This window comes from Entelurus aequoreus, linkage group LG08 (genome assembly GCF_033978785.1).
Source record: "Entelurus aequoreus isolate RoL-2023_Sb linkage group LG08, RoL_Eaeq_v1.1, whole genome shotgun sequence".
NCBI lineage: Eukaryota > Metazoa > Chordata > Actinopteri > Syngnathiformes > Syngnathidae > Entelurus > Entelurus aequoreus.
The window spans coordinates 32794906-32820916 of record NC_084738.1 but is presented as its reverse complement, the minus strand read 5'-3'; the positions used below and the strand labels follow the sequence as shown (position 1 = coordinate 32820916).

The window sequence follows — 26011 nt, the reverse complement described above, 5'->3', positions numbered from 1 at the left end:
GCAGCGCTGTGTGACAATTGTTTATTGATAGACTTGAAGTAAGAAACAAGCACACTCAGCATACTATTGCGCATTTTCTTCCAAAATTACACTTCTGTACATTGCTGTTTTTAAAGCTGGGATTGCACACAACAATTGCTAGTGTGAAAAAAGGCTGTATTGAAAAAAACAACATTTAGCTGTATTCATAAAGTATGCAAAAATAATGAATTACTTAAAAAAATAAGTAGAAATAGACAGCAAAAGCATGCAGGTGGAGAGTCTAGCCCAGGGGTGTCAAACTCATTTTAGATGGGGGGCCACATGGAGAAAATGTACTCCCAAGTGGGCCGGACTGGTAAAATACGGCACGATAACTTAAAAATAAAGACGACTTCAGATTGTTTTCTTTGTTTATGAATAGAACAAGCACTGTGACGACGGGGTCGCATCGTGGTGCGAGGTGTTCTCCCAGGAATGCAGACGGGCTCGGACACAGCTTGCAGGTAGGAAAATTATTTATTCAGGAACTAAACATGCAGGAAAAAACAAAGACGTGCACATGGCACATAAGGCAAAAACAAAAGGGCTAGCGTGGGAGCTAGCAAGCAAAATTAGCCTAGCGTAAAAACTAGCAGCTAAAGCACAGGAAACATACGTCGTCATCCGTTGTGTGAAAACAAACTACGAAGCCAGACCGACTGGTTGGGGAGGCAAGCTTTAAATAATAATGTCAATCATGAAAAACAGGTGCGCGTCGGGAACACCCGCGGCAGGTGAAAATAATCAGTAACTATGGTAACCAAACTGAGAAGTGCTTAAACAGGAACTACAAAGAGATCACGACTAACAGAAAAAACACAAGTGACTAGAAAACGTAAACAGAAATATGATCCGGGCAGCGGATCATAACAAGCACATTCTGAAAATGTACAAATCATAATGTTGTTGTTTTACACTTGCATGTTGCGGTTAATAGTATTTTATCTTTATTTGTAGTTATTGATACTTTCTGAATACATTATGTGATAATGTTCATCAGTCGACTCATTAGTATTAATTTTCAATCTATCAAGATAAAAAATATATATCAAAATCAAATTACAGGATGTTATTTATGTAGTTTGATCATTTTCTTCGATTGGTGCACTAACATCATGTGGTTTATTTTGTACAAAGATACAAAGAATTGCTAGTGCGACATCTGGTGGACACATTTAGAACAGCAGTTTCTTTCATTCAAAAATTTCAGGTAAATTTTTATATTCCGCAAACTCAAACCCCCGTTTTGAGTTTGAGTCTGTTCGCGGGCCTGATCCGGCCCTTGGGCCGTACGTTTGACACCCCTGATCTAGCCTTTTATATGCTATTTGTCGTTTACACTCAATGATTGGCTGTTGTAGACAATGCAGACCTCTGATTGGTTGGATTTAAACACCCTCCTTACACACCTGAAGATATACGCTAATGACGTTTGCGGTGTGGTTTTAGTTCCAGAGGCACGGCCCGGGACAGAGGCACCGTTGTTTGACACCCATCGGCCTGATCACCAGGTCCTTCATCACCTCCACAGTCCCAAAAATGGCGAACAGTTCCTCTGTGAACGTGGCGTTGAAGGTGTAAAGGTGGGCGCGCCTGTCCACGTCGTAGAAGGACAGCTGGCCCTGCTCGTAGTCCAGGTACACGCCCACTTTCCCGGGCCGCCAGCTCGAAGGCAGCGAGGTGGCGGGAACCGTCAGGGCCTTCAGGTCGGCGCCCCGCTCCAGACGGAGCATCAGGTAACCCGTGTGCGTGTTGAGCGAGCCGAAGCCTCGCCTCACAGCGGACGCCTTGGCCACACCGAGCCGCCAGTCCCGTTGGCCCACCTCCACCTCCCAGTAGTGGCGCCCGGACAGGAAGCCCGTCCGGGCCGCTGCGCACCACCAGCCGTCGAAGCGCCGGCTGCAGCAAGGAACGTCGCGGCGCTCCAGGCCGCATCGCATACTCTTCTCATCGGCGGAGATGAGCAGGTCCGGGTTGGCCGAGTCCGGGTCCAGCATCACGTCCTCTGTCGGGGTCACATGACCGGAAATATTAATACATGTACATGATGTACTGGTACAATGAGGCGACAGACTCTGTTTTATTTTGCCTATCATTTACAATAATTGTAAATAATTCAATGTATATACTCTGATGATTAACTTGTGTGATGACTGTATTATGATGATAGTATATATTTGTACCATGAACTGATTTACGTGGACCCCGACTTAAACAAGTTGAAAAACTTATTCGGGTGTTACCATTTAGTGGTCAATTGTACGGAATATGTACTGTACTGTGCAATCTACTAATAAAAGTTTCAATCAATCAATCAATCAATCAATTTTTATGTAATACAAGAACACATATGCCTTTCTTTTTTGATGCATTCTAATTTGTAATATACGGCAAGTGCGAGGTGGCTAACAATGCAAGTCATTTGAAAAAAAAAAAAACAATACTCCATTTACATCGCGCGACCTTAATAACCAATTAGCCATATTGTTTCATAAGAGCTAATGCCAAGGAACTACTTTTAGCGGCGGCGTGACCACAGAGAGCTAACTAGCTCAGTGTTTTTCAACCTTTTCTGAGCCAAAGCTTTTTGATTGATTGATGGAAACTTTTATTAGTAGATTGCACAGTACAGTACATATTCCGTACAATTGACCACTAAATGGTAACACCCCAATAAGTTTTTCAACTTGTTTAAGTCGGGGTCCACGTAAATCAATTCATGGTAAGGCACATTTTTTTCATTGAAAAAATTCTGAGGCACACCACCAGCAGAAAACATAAAAAAATGAAACTCAGTAGCCGATGTTGACAATAAAAAGTCGTTCTTGCAATTGTTGGATATGAATTTAAACCATAACCAAGCATGCATCGCTATAGCTCTGGGGCCGTACTTATCAAGCTTCTTAGAGTGCCATTTTACACTTAAGTCCTGAGAATTTGCGAAATTTAGTCCTACTCTCAAACGTAAGAATAAAAGCTTTTTATCAACGTTCTTAAGTCTAAGAATCACTCCTACTCTCCACGATATTTAAGAGACCTTCAGAGGTGTCTTAAGTGGTTAGGAGTTGCCAGTAGGGGATGGCACTGAGGCGAGAGAGACGTGCGCGAACGTTCAGGGAACGGAACAATGTTGTTGTTTTTTTTGATGACGAGCAGCTGATCAAACGGTATCGTTTAGACAGAGCGGATATTATTTTTGTCACAGATTTAATACTTTTCGTCCTTGTTGATTTCTGCATGTGTCTGCAGTGGGCTAGTATATATAGAGCCACCCACACCAGTTTCAAATTAGTTGCCTAATTAATGAATTGGAAAGAAAATGTTATGACAGTAGCGTATGTGTGTGGCCGTGAGGTGAGTGACGTCAGTGAGTGTGTGGGCGATAGAAGAGAGGGAGCGGTAGCGTGAGTGCCAGCGGGGACTAGTTTGTTTTGTATTATTTTGTAGTTTATTGTCAAAATATACACTCCCATTGTCCACTTAAATATTTCCAAGATATTTCTTTATTCTTAGACAACGGATTCCCTTCCGTGATTGGTCATTTCTATGGACTCAGAAATGACGTCACCTTAAATTCCGTTTACGGCACATAGTAATGTCGTAATTCAGCTCTGAGTGTGACACTTAAGATTCAGTCCTACACTTCGCTGAAAGTGTGAGTAAGACGCTTGATAACTAACTTTTAAGTGCAGCTTTCAGCGAAGAATTTATTTACTCTTAAGTCAACTCTTAGCAGACTTCTTAGGAGTAATTCTAAGAAGCTTGGTAAGTACGGCCCCTGTTCTCAAAGTAGGTGTACTGCCACCACCTGTCACATCACGCCGTGACTTATTTGGAGTTTTTTGCTGTTTTCCTGTGTGTAGTGTTTTAGTTCTTGTCTTGCGCTCCTATTTTGGTGCCTTTTCCTCTTTTGTTGGTATTTTCTTGTTGCAGTTTCATGTCTTCCTTGAATGCTACTCCCCGCACCTGCTTTGTTTTTGCAATCAACACTATTTAAGTTGTGTAGACGCTTTCCTTCTTTGTGGGGACATTGTTGATTGTCATGTCATGTACGGATGTACTTTGTGGACGCCGTCTTTGCTCCACACGCTGTAAGTCTTTGCTGTCGTCCAGCATTCTGTTTTTGTTTACTTTGCAGCCAGTTCAGTTTTAGTTTCGTTTTGCATAGCCATGCCTAAGCTTCAATGCCTTTTCGTAGCGGCACTCGCCTTTTGTTTATTTTTGGTTTAAGTCAAGTGTTAGATACCTTTTTACCTACACGCTGCCTCCTGCATATTGTGATCACCACAAACCATGTTCCCTATATCTACAAAGCAATTAGCTACCTGCTGCCACCTACTGATATGGAAGAGTATTACACGGTCACTCTGCCGAGCTCTAGAGAGCACAGACACTCAACAACGGCACATTATTTACGGATGAAATTAGATCATCTCCCACGGCACACCTGACTGTAGCTCACGGCACACTAGTGTGCCGCGGCACAGTGGTTGAAAAACACCGAACTATCTTATGCAGCTAGTGGCATACTGAGCTGCTGCATTGCCTCTCAGTTGGTGAAAGTTGATTCTGGATTATGAAGCATGCCTCTCACCGGGACAGTAGAAGGAAGTGGCCATAAAGCGAGAAGTTGGTCAACTTTGACATTCAACTTAGACCCAGAAATGGCGAGAAAGACATGAAAAGACAGTTGTTTGCGGCCCTTTTTTTTTAACCTGCGTGAGGATTATGATTCATTCTTCATCTAAACGGGAATATGACAAAATCCCATCAGTCAGCATCCCAGTGAGAGCAGACATTGTACAGTAAGTGATTGTGTTATTATGTTTGTAGTTTGTATTTCTTGTTTAGCACTTAGCAAAACTGCTACTCAATGCTTAGTGTTCACTAAAGCTGGGTCTGTTTAGCACACAGTTTCTGAAACTTGTAGCTCATCCTCCTTATATTCAGGCTCCCAAAGTAGTGGTTGTTGTCTCTCGTAAAGTCTGCCATGATTAGTAGCGTTGTTGAAGGGAAAAGCGAACGTTGTGATGCATCTGTGAAATTAATATGCTGTTGTATGTTTAAAATGACCAAAATACATAAATATTACATATATTTATGAATGTACCTGTAAATACAGTGTGTATATAAAATATTGATGGAGGTTTTTGGATGTTATTTAGAGTGCATTATAGGCGGGATAAAGCAAATCCCATTACTCCATTGTTAGCTGACTTTTGCTAGTGTTTATTTACTATTTAGAAGGCATAAAAATTAAAGTCTTATGTGTTATTGGCCCACAAAAGGATTGTGAATGATAGGCAAAATTTTTCAAAAATGCCGGTCCCCTTGTGTTTAAGGAAAAAGACTTTCAAACCTGATGCGTCACAAATCCAATTCCAGACTGTAATGAAACAAAAACATGTCAAGAGATCTGGTTATTTATAGCTTATCTTGAGTTTGGCGTAAAACACCATCATGCTCACCACAGTGGGGGATGTAGTGAACAGCATCTGAAAAAAAACAACCTGATGTAAGTATGATTTGTTGACTATAATACAGAATGCCCAACAAACGCTCACACTTTTTACGCGTGTTTATGTTGTGCCCAAAGTCTCAATATTCGTCTATAAATTAGACATTTTCACTTTGGGTTGTACTCACTTTTGTTGCCGACATATTTTTACATTTCCTGTGCTATACAAGCTGTACACTGACTACTTTACATTGTGTCAAAGTGTCATTTCTTCAGTGTAGCCCATGAAAATATATCAACAAATGTTTGCAGAAATGTCAGGTGAGGGGTGTACAAATGTAAATAAATCAGATGAATCACTTTTGAACTTGGATTAATCATGATTAATCACAGGTTATCACTCACTTGTATAATTTAAAGTAACTTTAAAAAAGAGCCTGGTGTTAGGAAACAAATGCAATTTTATAGTTAGAATGTCAAGGAGCATTTTTCATATGTATTAATTGAATGCACGTCATTGATTTTCTCAAAAGAGTTTAAACTAAAGTACAGTCCGGATTTATATTGGAGTGAAATTTGTCAGCAAAGACACCAGTCGGAGTGTCCTCTTTGCACTGACGTATGCATTGGCCTGATCACTGACTGTATAACAACCCTCTGCCTTTTAGGTAACTACCCACGGGTTAAGGTAAAGGAGCATGTGCGGTCAAAATGAATTACGTGATTAATATGCGTATGTATACATATGTATATAAAATACATATGTACATATGTAATTAATCACATGGGGGTTAAGTCGACTATAATGTACGTAATTGAATGTCCATGATTGATATATGATTTATGAGTAGTAGTTTAGAAGACACCTCACCCATGTTCTGGTTTCTCTGCTTTCTGACCAGCCATTGCTTGGTCACATCCTCCTGAAGCCAAGCAAACAGAAGAAGGAGGAAACACATTTTAAACTACTTCAAAATAACTTAATATTGATGAAATACGTGACATATGCTAATAAGTATAATGTTATTATACGTCTTACAATATAATGTTATTATATATGTGGGGGGGGTACCGACATATGCGGTCCTCTCCAAGGTTTCTCATAGTCATTCACATCGACGTCCCACTGGGGTGAGTTTTCCTTGCCCTTATGTGCAGGGGCGCCGCTAGGGATTTTGGGCCCCATGAAAAGAATCTTTACAGGGCCCCCAACACAGTGGCAACATTTTAATTTCCTTATAATTAGGGGCCTCTCTGAGCCCCCCTCCATCATGGTCCCCTAGAATCCGTCTCCTTTACCCCCCCTTTTCGGCGCCCCTGCTTATGTGGGCTCTGTACCGAGGATGTCGTTGTGGCTTGTGCAGCCCTTTGAGACACTTGTGATTTAGGGCTATATAAATAAACATTGATTGATTGATTGATAATATTGTTCTACATTAACCCCCGTTAGGTCTCCTTGTGCCTGCATGGGTTAGTTAATGACTGAGTGAGTCTGTGAATTAATTAGTTAGCACCTTTATACATGAATTACTGTATTTACTTAATATATGAACTAGTCGGATAGTATCTCTGTATTTTAGTTGTTTTGTTGGTTGGTTAGTTAGTACTTTACTACGCTAGTTAGCTTATTATTTAGTAAGTACATTTATGCTTTTGTTAATACCTTTTTAATTGTGATTAATTAGTTAGTGAGTTAATTGGTTAGCACATCTATAACTTTGTCAGTCAGTCAGTTAAGTAGGTAGTTAGTACATCCAAGCTTTAAATAGCATCTTCATACACTGGTTATATAGTTATATGCTTATTTACTGCCTTCATTAGTTAGATATTACCTCTTTGTACCATCATAGTTAGGTGACTATTTAGTAAGTCCCCTGATACCTTTATTACCTTATTAGAGAAGGTGAGTGAGTTAGTTGGGACTTTCATACCTAATATGTATGTATGTCCTGTATGTATGTATGTATGTATGCGTGCATGTCTGTATGCATGCATGTATGAATGTACATATGTACCTAGAGGTATCTATGTATTTATGTATGTACAAAAGTACGTATAAATGTATGTACGTATTCATATATGCATGCATGTAAAAATTTACCTATAGACATATGTATGTACGAATGTACGTATGAATGTATCTACGTATGTATATATGTACTGTATATATGTACTGTATGTATGTACGAATGTACGAAAAATGTATGTATGTATGTATGTATGTACGAGAAATGTATGTATGTATGTACTGTTTGTACAGTATGTATGTATGCGAGCATGTCTGTGTGCATGCATGTACGTATAGACCAGGGGTGTCCAAAATGCGGCCCGGGGGCCATTTGCGGCCCGCAGCTAATTGTTTACCGGCCCGCCACACATTCTGCAAAAATTGCAAAATTGATAATATTGCAAAAATTTAAAAAAACATTTTTAAAAAGTGGAATGAGGTGAAATCTAACAAGAAAAAGTTGCAATGTTGACACAAAGCTGCCATGCAGGCTGTTTTTTTTCTTTTGTCTTTGTTTATTTTTCTTTTTGCCATTGCTAAAAAAAAAAAAGACTAAAAATCTATGTTATAATAAATTATTACTCAAAAAATATCACTTTAAAATGTTTTATGTGGAAAAAATATTGCATATATTGTGTGTTTGCCATAAAAAAACATCAAAGTTTTATTTGACAAAAGAGCATAATACAAACAAAATAATAGTTCAAACGTAAAATCAACAGATATATCTGAAGTTGATTTTGTAAAAGTAAAAAAAAAACCTAATAAAAATGTATCACTTTATGAGTGGGGGACCTTTTGGATCCCAAATATATTTAGTAGGATTTTATTTAACATTAAACTGTGATTACTCAAAAATATTAAAGAATTAAAATCAATGGTGTCCTGAATTATTGATCTTTTAGGGCTCTAATTACTAAATACTGCATATTTCAGTTCTACTATTAAAAACAAAGTTGTCTTTGACAGAAAAGGCATAAAACCTTTTTTTTTTTTTTTTACTTTATATCAACCTGAAGTTGATATAGAGATTTACTGTAAGCGTTAAATAAAAAAATAATAATAATTTGACTTATGACTGAGACCCTTTATGGTCCCCGGGAGCCCTAAAGGTTAAAAAAAAAATCCATATATTTGGTTAAAGTTTGAAAATGAAAAATATCAAAATGGCCCCGGCATGCTTAAATTTTTCCGTGTACGGCCTTCAGTGGAAAAAGTTTGGACACCCGTGGTATAGACGTATGTACGTATCTACGTATATATGAATGTACGTATAAACAGTGTTGGGTTAGTTACTGAAAACCAGTAACTAGTTACAATTACTAGTTACTTTATTTTAAAAGTAACTCAGTTACTAACTCAGTTACTTACACCAAAAAGTAATGCGTTACTGTGAAAAGTAACTATTTAGTTACTTCTTTTTTCCCCTTTTTTTTAAGGCTCCCATTAATGCCCTTTTAGCCTTCATTTCAGTACTGTTATTGCACTGGAGAATAATACAATCTGTTGATCAACTTGACATGCATTTGCATCACTGAAGTCAGAAAGCAATGTGGTCTACATACAACACACAAAGACAAAGATATGTTTCAAAGGGCCAATTTATTTCAGGCCAGAAAAAATTGACAAAACTATTTTAAATAGCTGCAACATAATGGCACTTTAACTTTAACTCTAAGTAGATAGGATCTTCGATCCAAGACACAACTTACATTTAACTAAAATGTTATTTTCTTTGTGCTCGACAAAAGAAAAGTATTGAGAATGTCTTCATGTTAAAAAACTCGACTTCTGGCTTCGCCATGATGTCTTGTTAGTTGTTATGAGAGTAGCGTATGTGTGTGTGTGTGTGTGTGTGTGGCCCTTTAAGATATGACAGCATGAGAGGTGAGTGATGTCAGTGAGTGAGTGGGCGAGAGAGGTGAGGGAGCGGCGACAGTGAGTGCATGTAGGTGCTCTAGCCAGGGGCGCCGCTAGGGATTTTGGGCCCCATGAAAAGAATCTTTACAGGGCCCCCAACACAGTGGCAACATTTTTTGATGCTATTTTACATACAATTATGCATTTTAACTGTATTTTTGACTATCATTACCATATTTTTGAAAGAAGAACAGCATCACAGTTGACTTGTACAGTAGGGGAAGAACTGAGCACTCTGAATACAATAGAATTCATTTTGAGTCATTTATTTGCTGCACCACTGATTCTTGAGACTGTATTAAATGTATTATATTTTGTATTATATTATCATTATTATTATTGTTATTTCAACACACACAGCTGCTCACCTCTTTCCTCATGTGGGGGTACTGGGGCTGATTCAGGGGCAGGGGAAGTTGGGGGCTGACAGACAGCTGCTGCTGCTGCTGGTGCACTTGACTCTGTTCAGAATGAGGCATCATTTTGACAGAGGGGAGATCAACTATTATTTAATAAGAACAGCTTGATAAATGTTTGACTGGATTGATTATTTAACTAATATAGCAGTAAAATGTAAAAATCCAGAGTTTTCTTGAGCTAACATGGTGAGAAAAGTGAGCTAGCTTAATACCACAGACAGGGACAAAGTTAATATGCATAACTTTCCACCACAACTAACAAACCCACCTTTTTTTTTTTTTGAAATATTGGGTGACATATTGTCGACCCTTCATCTCCTTCTCCTCTCTTATTTTACTTTCCTTTCTTTTTAGGCTGCCTGATTTTTGAGGCATACTGCTGTCTCCTCCGCTTTGCCCGCTGTGGCGCTGTCTGTCTGTGACAAATAGCCGGTGCTCTACCTGCAGCTGGTCCAGTCGGACTGAACCATTTTACGTAAATAGAGGGGGGGAAGGGAGGGCCCTGCAGGTGTTGATGCTTCCAAAACAAATAAAGGTATTGTTACCAGGACATGGAAAATAAAACATGTGTGATTATATGTTAGATAATAACTTAGTGTCATTATTTTTTCTGTATTATAATTTCATCATCATTAGGGGCCTCTCTGGGCCCCCCTCCATCATGGGCCCCTAGAATCCGTCTCCTTTACCCCCCCTTTTCGGCGCCCCTGGCTCTAGCTTGCTGGATGGCTGCGTCCAATAAAGTCACAAAGATGCAACAAACCGCCGGGCTCGTCATTCACCCTCAGCTGTAAAGACCCTCTTCCGGGTAAAGTGAAGGTTGTTAGACTCGAAGTACGGCTCTGGAGGAACGTCTCCCCTGCGGGGAGGCGTGCTTTCTGTGGGTGGGGGAAAGCACGCCTCTTCTTTTCCACCGGAGCGCTCCAATAAAACACACTCAGATCTTCAGTTTCTAGCCGATACTACATAAAAATAACGTAAAATAACGCAGTAACGCATCATGCAGTAACGGTAACTGAGTTACTGTATATAAAAAAATAACGCGTTAGATTACTAGTTACCGCCGAAACTAACGGCGTTACAGTAACGCGTTACTTAGTAACGCGTTAGTCCCAACACTGCGTATAAACGTATGTATGTATGTACTGTAAGTATGCGTAGATGTCTGTATGCATGCATGTATGAATGTACGTATAGATTTATGTATATACGAATGTACGTATAAACATACTGTATGTATGTATGTACTGTATGTAAGCGTGCATGTCTGTATGCATGCATGTACAAATTTACGTATGTATGTATGTATATACGAATGTACGTATAGACGTATGTATGTATGTACGTATAAACGTATGTATGTATGTACTGTATGTATGTGTGCATGCATGTACGAATGTACCTCGAGGCATAGGTACGCGTGTATGTATGTACGAATGTACATATGTATGTAAATGATCCATATTCAGGGGTAACTCCACTTTTGTGCATTTCCCAGAAATGGTTTAGGGTTACAGTTGACTACAGACCTGGACAGGACTGTCTGTGTTCAGCACAGCCAGCATGACAAGTTCCAAAGCGGGCAGCAGGTTGGGAAGACTGCCTCTCTTCCACTGGAACTCCAAGTCGTCCAGCATCATCAGCACAGGCTCGCCAGGCCATACTGTGGGCTGGAAGAAAACAATAACAGCTTATTATTCACTACATGTGACAGAGATGACAATCAGGGACAGGATTTATTATAATCATCTTTACAAGGCATTAGTGGCTCACAGTCTAATCACAGAGCAAACACTGTCACACTTCATCCGTACTCTCACCTCACGTCTGCTTTTCATTTGCCGTGTCCACTCCATGATGACCCTCCTGTGAGGACCCATGTCATACTCTCCATCCGCCTCCAGGATGCAGAGAAGGTGACCCCTCCAGTCCCTCTTCTCTGCGGTGGGGGACTGGCAGTCTGATACACTGACCTTTGACTGCACAACACAGACAGTATTTAACATATTTAAATGTTGCTGCAGAGCACACATTGCAATACTAAAGTATTCCCTTCCAAAATTAGTTATTTTGTTTATTGGTATGCAGGTTTATGGGGAAAAAAGACACCCAAAATGAAGGTTTATTTCAATTCAAGGCGAGGGAAAAACATTGTAATAAAAATGTGAATGGCCTTATTTTCTCTTTACGCTGTTATAATCCACTTGCATTTGGGCCAGGAGGTGTGTTTGAACATTCATCTAAATAGTTATGTGGTCACCATTTCTGGATGGCCACTCTCTCCATATCACTTCACCCCATTAACCACATTATATATATATATATATATATATATATATATATATATATATATATATATATATATATATATATATATATATATATATATATATATATATATATATATATATATATATATATATATATATATATATACACAAAAATGTGGGGGTGGGGGTTATTCTAAGCATCTTACAATGACCAATGACAATAAAGATGTTCCATTCTATTCTATCCCTTTCTATTCTATGCTGTTCTACTCTACAGTGTCCATAAAGTATAGGCACACAGGCAAAAGTGCATAGCAGTGGTTCTCAAACATGTTTCACCAGGTACAAGAAAACACTAGCTGTCCAAGTGCCACCCTAATGACCAACAATAATAATAAAGAAACGTAGTAGGCCAAAGTATTCGTCAAAAACAAGGCAGAGGTTTTATTTAACAAGTATATTTAATATTTTTGGCCACTGTAACATTAACCACAGTTTGAACAGTAACACTGTGTTTGAATATTTATTTAAGTGATTCTTTGGCGTACCACTAGATGCAGCCCGACCAAAAAAGTCCATACAACAGTTTTGGAATCACTGGCATAAAAACCTAAAACTTTTTTATTTTTAATATTTGATATGTGATATGTTTCTTCTTAATTATATTACACAATTTCAATGTTAATACATTTGTATCTATATTATTACATTAAATATGTTATCTACAAATTAAAATCATTTAATTGTATTTTGTTTTTAATATATATTTAATATTTTTAATCTAACACATATTATAAATTACATGTTTTATTATATTTTTTATACTACTTATTTGTTATACAAATACAAATTAGAAAATATTCTACAATAATATATAATATGCAATATGATAAAATATATAATACTGTCTTCATTTGTATGTAATTTATTGATTTTAATACATGGTATCTTTATTTTACAAACAAAGCTAGTCTCAGAATATGTATATTATATCAATATTATACTATATAGTTATGTGTGCATAATATATACGTATTAGTTACAATATAAATGTTTATGTATACATTTTAAAAGTGATGTACTTTTATACACATTTTAAGTATTTAGGTAATCATTTAAGTGTTTATTAATATTTCAATGTAACTTTTAATTCTACTGTATATGTATATTAAATGTGTATATTATGTGTCCAGATTTTAGGATAGAATGGATTTTAATAGAACATTGTTGTCTAGTCTACTGCAGTGTTTCTATTGAGACAAAGTAATTGATGGCACTTTTTTGCACTTAGTTTCTGGGTTTTTTTTTGCACTTTTGTTAGCAGTCCAACTTTACTGAGTAATATTCCAACTAGGGTTGTATGGTATACCGCTATTAGTATAGTACCGCGATACTAATGAATCATATTCGGTACCATACCGCCTCTAAAAAGTACTTGTCCCCGCCCCCTCTTTTTTAAACGGGAATGACGGCGCGTCATCGTCACGTCGTGACATTCAGGGGCGGATTAAGAAATTTTGGCCCCCTGGGCCTGACATGGTCTTGGCCCCTCAACCCCCCGCGCGTGTGGGCGCACACACACGCACGCACTATGCAAGAAATACTGTATACTGTGAACAGACATGCACACTGTACTGTACAGAAGAGTGCACATACTGCACACACACTATTAGGTATACCACACAGACACTGACAAGCACAGGTTTCACACAGACACAGGGGGAGGGGATAAATGGCCTAAAAATAAACATTTTTGAAAATGATTACGCCCACTTCAGTGATGGTGCATTGGGTCATTTGAGAGATATTATGTATTGGAAGTTGGTAGCTATCATGAAATAAACCCCCCAACCCACCCAAAAAACTAAATCGGACATGATTTTTGCCCCCTTTTCCTCCCTTCTATCATTAAAAATAAAATAATATCTTAGGAAAACACATTGGCATAACGGCAGCTGTGCAGCAAATTGAGGCTCAAAGTCTGTATCTATTTGTGGTTAAGCTTGAGGAGAAGGAGAAAGGTAAAATGATAACATGCATCGGAGAGCACCACAAAGAAAGGTGTAGGCCAGTTCATGGTACAAGGGCTGCATGCAGGTCAAGATAGCCCATTTCCAAGAATGCTATAGTGGCTGGACAGGCACTGGACATGTCCTGAACTCAGTGTCAGACGTGGCTGCCGAATACTTGGATGAAGTGAAGCAGCTGACAGATCTCATGCTGCCCCATCTGAAGACTGTCCTGGCCAGGCAGAGGATGGATGAGGAGACCTTCCCAATGGACCCTGTCAGTGAACAGGCTAGTAACATTGATGGCACCCCTGTGCACAACATTGGGATGGAGAGACAATGTGGCAAGGTGGACTACAAACTGAAGAAGTTGGGCACACTGAACGCAGTCAATAGGTCAATAATTTTACAGAAGAGCCAGGAGCTTCAGAGGTTTCAAGGCAGCAGCACAAGCAAAAAGGGAGGTTGAACTCAACTGGAGTAAATTCATGAAGGCAAAATTCGAGAGTAGGGCAGATGAGAAACAAGAGATGGCTCAAAGAAAGGAGAGTAAGAGACTAGACATGCTGGACACACTGAAATCTTTTGATGGCCCCTTCACGATAGTGGGGAAGTTGAAAAGTTCCTTGTGGATGAAAGTCTGCACAAGAATGCAAAGCTGCAGAGAATGAAGCTTGAGGTTCAGTTTGCCAGAGAAAGCACCAAGCTTCTGCCTAAAGTCAATCCTATCTTCACAATCCAGGTGACACTTCCCAGAAATGGCAAAAGTGCAATTCTCCAAGTCATAATGGATACTTAGAATTTTATGGTGGTGGTAAGTATTCATGAAAACAGGTAGCCTAACATTAGTGAATGGGTGAATTCTGGAAATAACCTAAAAATCTTACACAGTGCACCTTTAAGCAAGGGGTTTCTTTCGTGCTTTCAATTTTGCAAAATCATCCACCACATCATTGAAGTCCAACTCTCTTGTCAGCTCACTCTCAATTGCCATTAGAGATAACGCATTTAATCTTTTCTGAGTCATTCTTGTGCGCAGCTCATTTTTTACTCTTGACAAAAGAGAGAATGAGCGTTCTCCCTCACAGTTACTGACCGGTAGAGTGAGAAAAATCTGTAGCGCAATGTATGTATTAGGAAACGTAGGCTGTAGTCCAAAATGTATTATTGTTTTGAGCAGTCCTGAAGGGGTCCTCTCCTCATCAGTGTTGTTGAGCTGTATAAAAGATTTGAACTGTATAAGCTCCTGTCCAAGACTTTCATTGAGGTCAGATGGGTATGATTCAGTGAGAATCTTGGCCTTGTGAAGGACTGAAGCATTGGACTCTGTATCCAAAGAGAAAAGGACACTGAACAAATTGTTCAGATGTTTGTAGGCCTCCAGACGGTGATTAAGGCTTGAACTCAGTTGATCAATAGAGGCAATAAATGTCTCTATTTGAAACAGTTGCCTTCCCTCAAGCACAACATCTGGGGATGCTGATTCATCAGCAAACTTTTTACGTTTCCTCGTCCGTTCAGCCCTGTAAGATGGGGTGCCACCCAACATGTTTAAGGCTTTCTGCTCAAAATGATCAAATAGATCTCTTTGGGAGAGAACAAAGGTGCGCAGAGATTCCAGCAATCTAACTGCTGTACCAAGGTCCATGTCTGCTTTTTGAAGTTGCAGACTTGTGGCCTGAAATCTGGACAGAACAGTGTCCCAAAAGCCTGCCATGAAGGCCATCTCAAGTGAATCCAGCTTCCGCACTAGACTGTCAGCTTCAGTTCGTGTGTCTCGTTTCTCTGTGTCATCAGTGGAAATAACCTGTAGTGCTGCTTTTATTTTACTGTAGTTCTGCCACAGTGCTTTGGTAGATTCTGCACGGCAACTCCAACGCGTGTTGGATAAAGCTTTAAGTGTGAGATCTATGTTGGAATTGCCAAATACCCTGTCCCATCGGTGTGTGGATGCAGTTGTGAAGTTGTAAATAGACTGAATCAAGTCAAAATACTTAGAGACTTCATTTCCACATCTGTCAATGCTGTTGACTCCCACCAAATTCAAAGAGTGAGCTGCACATGGAATATAGTGTATTAATGGGTTGCTTTTCTTTAAGTGAGCCTGCAACCCATTATACCTCCCTGACATGTTGCTGGCATTATCATAAGCCTGCCCCCTGCAATTTGACAGCTCTAACCCTAGATTTTCCAACACAGACATGACACAGTTAGCCAAACTTTCACCTGTATGGCTAGTAATGGGCTCAAAACCCACAAAGCGTTCAACAACACTGCCCTCTTTGCTAACAAAACGGAATATGAATGTCAATTGGTCCACATGAGATAAATCTGGGGTTGAATCCACAATGATAGAGTAGTATTTGCTTGCTTGCAGTTCATCTGCTATAGCCTGTTTGGTTTTTGCACCCATCAATTCAATGAATTCCTCACAAATGGTGGAGGACAGATATGAGGTATTACCTCGACCCATCTGCCCAAACTTTCTGATGTGATCCTTTAGAAAGGGATCAAATTCAGCCAGGACCTCCAGAATACCAAGGTAGTTCCCATTGAGAGGAGACCCTAACGATTCATTTTTACCCCTAAATGCAAGGCCCCTTTCTGCAAGGAATTTAATGACTGCAACAACTCTTTGTAACACCTGCCTCCAATAGCTGCTCTCTGCCTGAAACTGTTTGAACAGGTCTGCATCAACTGTGGCACCTTTGGCGCGGTTCAAGACTGCTTGCATGCAGGTTATGTGCTCAGCACTTCGCTCATGTTCACCAAATCTTTCTGAGTGTTTCCAATCACAATAGCCTGTCACAAAAGAATGCGTTTTTGGGGAAAACAGTTTGCATGCAAAGCAGTAAACATTACCAGTAGAGGGAGAGTACATCAGCCACTCTCTTTGTACTCGTTGTCCATTGGGCAAGTGTGAAGTAAAATGTTCATTGTTTAGGCATCGGGTTTTGCCTCCTAGCCCACTGTTCCTCACAGAAGCTGGATAATGGCTGTGACGGTTGTGAAATGATTTTGCACCTCTTTGAATAAGAACTTCCTTCATTGACTCAGTGAGGGTCTCAGCCCATTTAGCGGGATCACTAGGTAGAGTTGTCACTGTAGATGGTGTTGAAGAAAGATTCAGCTCATTTTCTATGCTGTCCAGAGGTGCAGTGACCTCACATTCATCCGAGCAACTGGCTACTGCTGAATTGGTTGAATCATAAGCATCAGAAGCATTTGGTTCAGTGTCTACACTTGTAGTGGTCTCAGGATCTTGGGAGCTACATGCTAGCTCAGGTGCATTGCTAACCTTAGCTGAATTTGCAGTAGCATTTATAGAATTGCTTTCAGCAGATGTCTTTGTACTGAAGAAGCTGGAGATATTTGGAACACTCTCAAGTAAAACTGATTCCTTTTTTTTCTTTTCTTGCTGATTTTTTTTTCTAGCTCCTCCACTTAAACGTTTATGATCCATATTTCCCTTCTTTCTTTGCACATTGGCTCTTTGCCTATCACAACAGATAAACCAACTATGTGTGTGTGTGTGTGTGTGTGTGTGTGTGTGTGTGTGTGTGTGTGTGTGTGTGTGTGTGTGTGTGTGTGTGTGTGTGAGTTTGTTTGTGTGTTTATGATCGGTGCTGCTTCCTTCAAGTGTGTGAGGTGATTTAGAAAACTAGCAACCCAGCATCAACACTCCAAAGCAGAGAATAACAGCTTACTAGCATAGACAATTGAGAGCAGAGAATCAACTGATTCGTCTGATAGACAGCAGGAGAGCAGAGTGGTCAGTGATGATCGAATCAAGAAAATGTCTAAATGGCAAGGGAACAGACTGATTTGTACTGAGGAGAAAGAGAGAGAGAGACAATTACAGTGAAATATATTCCAAAAGAGCCAAGTGACTAGCTGAAGGCAGGGACAAATGCCTTGGAGTGACCAACAAGAGTGCAAAGTACCAAATGGCAAAATGTGGAAAGACCAACAGGCAGATCTGCTTTTACCTCTTATCTTCACAACCAAAAAGCTGCTAAATGATGTTTTCAGTCGCTAGCCAGGTATGGCCAAAAGACGCGAAATCTAGCGGCAAAGTCGGTCAATCACACTGACAGTGAAACAAATATTTTGAAAAGATAATAATTGTACACCTTTGTGCACTTTAGTCTTCTATCTAAATATTTTCACAAAGGACACCAAGGCAGCTTGCTAGCTATGATGGGAGCAACAATGTCTGATAGACAGCAGGAGAGCAGAGTGGTCAGTGATGATCCAATCAAGAAAATGTCTAAATGGCAAGGGAACAGACTGATTTGTACTGAGGAGAAAGAGAGAGCCAAGTACAGTTAAATATATTCCAGAGCCAAGTGACTAACTGAAGGCAAAGACAACAGCCAGATACCTTAGCAGAGACCAACAAGAATTCAAAGTACCTAATAGCAAGATGGCGAGACCAACACAATAAATTGTATTAGGATTTAATTTATTAACGTTAATCTTAACAGCCAAAAAGTTGCTGAATAATGTTTGTAGTCGCTAGCCAGGTATGCCCAAAACAAGAGTCGCTAAACCTAGCAGCAAAGTTGCTTAATTGCAACACACTCTAGGATTCAGGGGAATTAAGGATAATAAAGATATTAATTGTACAACTTTTTGTACTTTTTTTCTAGTTTTTTGAGTCGCCAGCCATGTATGGCCAAAAGTCGCTAATTGAATGCCAACGTTGCTTAATCGCCAACACACTGGGACTCACTGAAGGACTGACTGAATAAAAAAGATAATTAAGATAATTGTGTACTTTTCTCTTCTGATATTTTCTCTAAGAACCCCAAGCTATCTGCAAGCAGCAATAATGTCTGACAGACAGGAGAGCAGAGTGGTCAGTGATGAATGGCAAGGGAACAGGCTGATTTGTACTGAGGAGAAAGAGAGAGAGAGAGCCAATTACAGTGAAATATATTCCAAAAGAGCCAAGTGACTAGCTGAAGGCAGGGACAAATGCCTTGGAGTGACCAAGAAGAGTGCAAAGTACCAAATGGCAAAATGTGGGAAGACCAACAGGAAGATCTGCTTTTACCACTTATCTTCACAACCAAAAAGTCGCTAAATGATGTTTTTAGTCGCTAGCCAGGTATGGCCAAAAGACGCGAAATCTAGCGGCAAAGTCGGTCAATCACACAGTGAAACAAATAATTTTAAAAAGATAGTAATCGTACAATGTCTTGTACTTTTGTCTTCTTTCTTAATATTTCTCAAAGGACACCAAAATGTCGCTATCTGCAGGCAGCTTGCTAGCTATGATGGCAGCAACAATGTACCTTAGAGTGACTGACCAACAAGAGCTCAAAGTACCTAATGGCAAAATGTGGAGAGACAGACACAATAAATTGCATTAAGATGAAGAGAACTGTTGCTATTATTAATCTTAACATCAACCAGAAAGTCGCTAAATGTCACCAGCCAGGTATGGCCAAAAGTCGCTTAATTGGCCACACACAGTAACAGAGAAACTAACAAAAAAAAGATCATAAAGATAATAGTTGTACAACTGTGTGTACTTTTGTCTTCTTTCTAAATATTTTCCCAAAGGACACCAAAATGTTGCTATCTGCAGGCGGGAGCGTGCCTATGTTCCCCGGGTCCTATGTTCCCCGGGTCCTATGTTCCCCGGTTGTTCCTGGGTCTTTGTATGCGACCGGGGAACTTAGGACCCTTTTTCTAAAAAAGGGTCCTATGTTCCCTGCATTGTATCTGGCGAAATTGCGAAATTGTGCCCTGACCAAAACCATCCCTAAACCTAACCTGTCACAGGGCGTTGTGGAGCACTTTTTTTTGGCGAAATTGTGCCCTGACCAAAACTATCCCTAAACCTAACCTGTCACAGGGCGTTGTGGAGCACTTTTTTGGCGAAATTGTGCCCTGACCAAAACCATCCCTAAACCTAACCTGTCACAGGGCGTGCGGCAGCAGATAGAGCAACTCAAACGCGAACTTCCTTCCTTCGACAACTTAAACGCGTCTCTGTCATGCGTGTCTGCGTGCGTCTTACTTAGTCGCGCATTGGAAGCAGCGGGGAACATAGAACCCTTTTCTGGAAAAAGTGTTGTACGTTCCCCGCAGCGGGGAACATAGAACCCTTTTTTTTAAAAAGGGTCCTTAGTTCCCCGGTAGAGGGGAACATAGGACCCGGGTAACATAGGGACGGGGAACATAGGGATGACCCGCTGCAGGCAGCTTGCTAGCTATGATGGCAGCAACGATGTCTGCCAGACAGGAGAGAGTGGTCAGTGACGATCGAATCGAGAAAATGACAAAATGGGTCAAAGACCAAAAAGTTATTAACTGACAGCAGTGACAAATGTCAGACTGTAAACTTTCTCGAAAGAAAAGGACAAAATGGGAAGATGCTGATAATAACAGCAAAATGGAAAATATAAGAATTTCCAAGTAATGCTCAACTCAAGTGTGTGTGTGTGTGTGTGTGTGCGCGCGTTAAACTTCTTGCTGAATGATTTCAAATTATCTCTGAGTCTGAACTGAGGGAAAGGAAACCAAATTTTGAGCAGTCTCTCACGAGTTCAAAATACCAAATGAGGAGATTCTAAAAGAACAGACCGGTTTATGAAAGACTTGATGGGGGAGGGGCACAGCTAAGAATACTTGAGTGAGATTCTGTGATCCAAATTCGAGATAGAGCTTTTTGATAATGATAATTTGTCAGAGTAAGGTTGTGTAATCAAAATTTGAGAATGAGCTTTGTCAATCAATCAAGAATATTTGCATTAAGTTCTGTGATCAAAATTCAGAAACAACCTTTAATAATTGATAAAGAATATGTGAGTGAGGTTGTGTGATCCATCCAATTTGAGAATTAGCTTTGATAATAATGATTGAGAGCCTCTGGCCCTCTGTGGATCATGGCCGCGGGGCCAATTTTGCCTGGCCCCTTGGGGCCTCTGTGGGTCGTGGCCGCGGGGCCAAGTTGGCCTGGCCCCTTGGGGCCTCTGACCCTCTATGGATCGGGGCCAAGTTGGCCTGACCCCTCGGGGCCTCTGGCCCTCTATGGATCATGGCCGCGGGGCCAAGTTGGCCTGACCCCTTAGGACCTCAGGCCCTCTGTGGGTCGCGGCCGCGGGGCCAAGTTGACCTGGCCCCTTGGGGCCTCTTACCCTCTATGGATCGTGGCCGCAGGGCCAAGTTGACCTGGCCCCTTGGGGCCTCTGGCCTTCTGTGGCTCGCGGCCGCGGGGCCAAGTTGGCCTGGCCCTTTGGGGCCTCTGGCCTTCTGTGGGTCGTGGCCGCGGGGCCAAGTTGGCCTGGCCCCTTGGGGCCTCTGACCGTCTATGGATCGTGGCCGCGGGGCCAAGTTGACCTGGCCCCCTGGGGCCTCTGACCCTCTATGGATTGTGGCCGCGGGGCCAAGTTGGCCTGGCCCCTTGGGGCCTCTGACCGTCTATGGATCATGGCCGCGGGGCCATGTTGGCCTGGCCCCTTGGGGCCTCTGGCCCTCTGTGGGTCGCGGCCGCGGGGCCAAGTTGACCTGGCCCCTTGGGGCCTCTTACCCTCTATGGATCATGGCCGCGGGGCCAAGTTGGCCTGGCCCCTTGGGGCTTAAGATTATTATTTTTGCAAAAGTAGTTTTGCTTGGGTCGCGGCCGCGGGGCCAAGTTGGCCTGGCCCCTTGGGGCCTCTGGCCCCCTGGGCCTGGGCCCGGTAGGCCCGGTCATTAATCCACCTATGGTGACATTGCTGGTTTTGCGAGCAGAGGAGCATGTTCGGCAACGCACAATCACAGAGTACTTACAAGCAGACACAGTGTGTAGACAGAAAAGGTAGAATGGACACATTTTGGCTTAAAGCGATAAAGTTGAAGTTATAACACTGAAACGCCCTCAGGAAGAGGTGCTTTAAGACATGACTAGCCAGCTAGCGGCTAACGTCCAGCCGCAGTCTGCAGTGTTTTAGCTACTTCTAAATCACTAATCCTTGTCTCCATGGCGACAAATAAAGTAAGTTTCTTACAAGTATCATCCCTGCAAGACGAGGAATAGCTAAACATGCTTCACTACACACCGTAGCTCACCGGCGTCAAAATGTAAACAAAGGCCATGGGTGGATCTACACCTGACATCCACTGTAATGATACCAAGTACAGGAGCGTATCTAGTCGATACTACTATGATTACATCGATATATTTTTTGCATCACAAAATCTTTTTTAGGTTTTTTTTAATTTATATTTTGTTTAGAAAATGCAGGAAATATGTCCCTGGACACATTAAGACTTAAATTATGACCATTGTATGATTCTGTAACTACTTGGTATCGGATCAATACCCAAATTTGTGGTATCATCCAAAACTGATGTAAAACCTCCAAAAAACAGAAGAATAAGTGATTATTACATTTTAACAGAAGTGTAGAGAGAAAATGTTCAAAGAGAAAGTAAGCAGATATTAACAGTAAATGAACAAGTAGATTAGTAATTCATTTTCTACCACTTGTCCCTCATAATTTTCAACATAATATAAAGGAAAAAGACACAATATGTTACTGCATATGTCAGCAGCTAAATTAGGAGCCTTTATTTGCTTTCTTACTAATAAAAGAAAAGTTGTCTTGTATGTTCACTATTTTATTTCAGGACACAATTGCAATAAGAAACATATGTTTAATGTACCGTAAGATTTTTTGTTCAAATAAATCCAAAAACGCCATTTTTTGTGGTCCCTTTATTTAGAAAAGTATCGAAATAAATGTTGGTACCGGTAAAAAAATATTGGTATCGGGACAACCCTAATTCCAACTGTCCTTTATTTAAGATGTGCCAACTAGTACTACAACAGTAAACTTGAAAATAGTTAGATTTAGTTATACCTGCACTTTCTTCTCCAACACAGCAGCCCACTCCACAATAAAGTCCCGACACAAGCCTGCAGGCCAGGTGTCCTCACAGGTCCATATGTGCTGCAGAACGTCTGACCTCTGCAAGAACAGCCCATACATGAACAGGGAATCAGTATCACAAATATCATTTACCGATGGTGCAAAGTGAGGAAAAAGTGCGATTACCTGGCAAATTTTGTTGAGTTCTCGGGCCAGCTCCATAATAAATAACTGACTTTCCACCAGCGGCTCCTTCTTGTCAAGCCTCACTCGCTTACGGGACTCCTGGGGCCAAGACAGAGCGCAGTAGAAATGAATCTTGGAGACAAGCCTAATTCTGATTCAGCACAAATGGAACAGCATACTCTGAGTCGGCTCTTGAGCTTTTTGGCCGGTTCAATGAGAAACTGCAGGCATTCTTTCATCATGCTGGACAGCCTTAGAAGGGATGTGCCCTGTGGAGAGAAGATACACGTACGCAAATCAATGCAACTTAGAAGAGGAAAGCGAGTGAGAGTGCAGGACTTACAGTCGTGGTCAAAAGTTTACATACACTTGTAAATAACATAATGTCATGGCTGTCTTGAGTTTCCAATAATTTCTACAACTCTTATTTTTTTGTGATAGAGTGATTGGAGCACATACTTATTGGTCACAAAAAACATTCATGAAGTTTGGTTATTTTTTAATTTATTATGGGTCTACTGAAATAGTGACCAAACCTGCTGGGTCAAAAGTATACATACAGCAATGTTAATATTTGGTTACATGTCCCTTGGCAAGTTTCACTGCAATAAGGTGCTTTTGGTAGCCATCCACAAGCTTCTGGCAAGCTTCTGGTTTAATTTTTGACCACTCCTCTTGACATATTGCTGGGTATTGTGGCCAAACAGCTCAATTTTGTTTCATCTGACCACATAACTTTCCTCCAAAAAAGTCTCATCTTTGTCCATGTGATGTCAGATGAAACAAAAATTTAGCTGTTTGGCCACGATACCCAGCAATATGTTTGGAGGAGAAAAGATGAGGCCTTTAATCCCAGGAACATCTTTGTCCATGTGATGTCAGATGAAACAAAAATTTAGCTGTTTGGCCACGATACCCAGCAATATGTTTGGAGGAGAAAAGATAAGGCCTTTAATCCCAGGAACACCATTCCTACCGTCAAGCATGGTGGTGGTAGTATTATGATCTGGGCCTGTTTCGCTGCCAATGGAACTGGTGCTTTACAGAGAGTAAATGGGGCAATGAAAAAGGAGGATTACCTCCAAATTCTTCAGGACAACCGGAGGTTGGGTCTTGGGCACATTTGGGTGTTCCAACAGGACAATGACCCCAAACACACATCAAATGTGGTAAAGGAATGGCTAAATCAGGCTAGAATTAAGGTTTTAGAATGGCCTTCCCAAAGTCCTGACTTTGCTGAAGAAACAAGTCCATGTCAGAAAACCAACACATTTAGCTGAACTGCACCAATTTTGTCAAGAGGAGTGGTCAAAAATTCAACCACAAGCTTGCCAGAAGCTTGTGGATGGCTACCAAAAGCGCCTTATTGCAGTGAAACTTGCCAAGGGACATGTAACCAAATATTAACATTGCTGTATGTATACTTTTGACCCAGCAGATTTGGTCACATTTTCAGTAGACCCATAATCAATTCATAAAAGAACCAAACTTCATGAATGTGCTCCAATCACTCTATCACAAAAAACATAAGAGTTGTAGAAATTATTGGAAACTCAAGACAGCCATGATATTATGTTCTTTATAAGTGTATGTAAACTTTTGACCACAACTGTATATCGTGCCTCTGAGTTCATATTAGAAGAGGAGATGATGGTTGAGAAGTAAAAATGTGCAGGAAAAATGTGGGCACAGCATAAAATATAAACAGCAGCATTGCTGGTGCAATAAATGCTGATTCAGCAGTCCCAACCTCCCCTGAAAGTAATGCTGGAAATACACAAAGCTGAGATGAAGGTGTATTTTATCGTGACTTTTTGATTTAACTTAAAAGGTGACTATTGAAGACCTTCTCACATTTTTCTAAGCGGCCCTCGGAAGTATATTATCTATTTAAACTGCATGTGTACTCTAATAGATCTTGTTTTTTCCAACTCAAATTAGTATTACACCGTGTAATTATTTTTAAAGTAATATGTATGTATATGGGAATAAACCAATCATAGTGCACCATTTCAAATACTACATACATGATATGATTTGTTATATCTATAGACATTTGTGCAGGGTTTATAGGTGTCCGAGGAGTGTGTTAGCAGAGATGTGGAAGATTAGAAGGAATCCAGGATTACCACTGCTGTTATTGCCATGCAAGTCCAGGTACAGTAGTAACTGTACTTCATACTGTAAAAAAAAACCCACCTCTGTTTTGCAAAAAACCCCAACAACAACATGCACAATAGTTGGAGTTGCATTTAAATATGCATGATGCAAAACCCAATAGTTTTGTCACGAGACACTGACATACACAGATGACATGGTTTTTGAAAAATGTACTATAATTGATAACAACTATGGGAATTTTCTGCACAACATTCATTTAGACGAGGGTCAATTTTAAGCTCAATACTGACCTTTGAGAGAGAGGATTAATTTTCTGTTTGGCAAGAAAAAAAAATCACAGCGCCCCTTTGTTGGTGTTTTCTTCAAGCGTGTAGTAATTTACTGCGTGCAGGTTCCCGCAATTCCTTCTCACGTGGACTGCGACACCCGCGACTGAACCAAAGCGCTTTATCTGCTTGCCTCAGCAGTTTGATACTATTGCCAACAGAGGGCGCCATAGTGCCATTGTTATGGGATCTCCTTAGGTTGCTTTTTCTTCCTCGCCATAAAACACAACTGAAACACAATCTTTCAGTGATGTTGTATGATGGAGCTCTTCAACGAGACAGCCAAGGAAATCTTACATTTATTTAAAAATGACTGCATTGTATCCAAAGACAATCGCGAGGGTGCCAGTTTATGTTTTGGCCATTGGACTTTATTTTTAATGTATGGAAATTAAAAAACTTTTTT

General features: G+C 40.5%; 1 protein-coding gene across 4 annotated transcripts; it reads right to left on the bottom strand.

Moving 5' to 3' along the window:
• Window positions 1-14: 14 nt before the first annotated feature.
• Window positions 15-25701, bottom strand: zgc:194990 (uncharacterized protein LOC568410 homolog). Of its 4 annotated transcripts, XM_062056285.1 has the most exons (11): window positions 25570-25701; window positions 23338-23427; window positions 23159-23257; window positions 22964-23071; window positions 11647-11805; window positions 11356-11496; window positions 9776-9868; window positions 6351-6402; window positions 5490-5516; window positions 5381-5407; window positions 15-2026 (listed from the first exon to the last, which is right to left on the bottom strand). In XM_062056285.1, the coding sequence occupies exons 2-11, from the start codon at window positions 23398-23400 to the stop codon at window positions 1467-1469; spliced, it is 1329 nt and encodes a 442-aa protein (XP_061912269.1). In that variant the 5' UTR covers window positions 23401-23427; window positions 25570-25701; the 3' UTR covers window positions 15-1466. The 4 variants fall into 4 exon arrangements, with proteins under 4 accessions (XP_061912269.1, XP_061912270.1, XP_061912271.1 ...); XM_062056286.1 differs by lacking the exon at window positions 5490-5516; XM_062056287.1 differs by lacking the exon at window positions 9776-9868.
• Between the last annotated feature and the right edge of the window lie 310 nt (window positions 25702-26011).

Coding starts and splice junctions, on each gene's coding strand:
- zgc:194990 (XM_062056285.1), bottom strand. CDS start 23,400: ATGATGAAAGAATGCCTGCAGTTTCTCATTGAACCGGCCAAAAAGCTC. Junction 23,258..23,337: donor AGCTCAAGAGCCGACTCAGA/GTATGCTGTTCC, acceptor TCTTGGCCCCAG/GAGTCCCGTAAGCGAGTGAG. Junction 11,497..11,646: donor AAATGAAAAGCAGACGTGAG/GTGAGAGTACGG, acceptor GTTTTCTTCCAG/CCCACAGTATGGCCTGGCGA.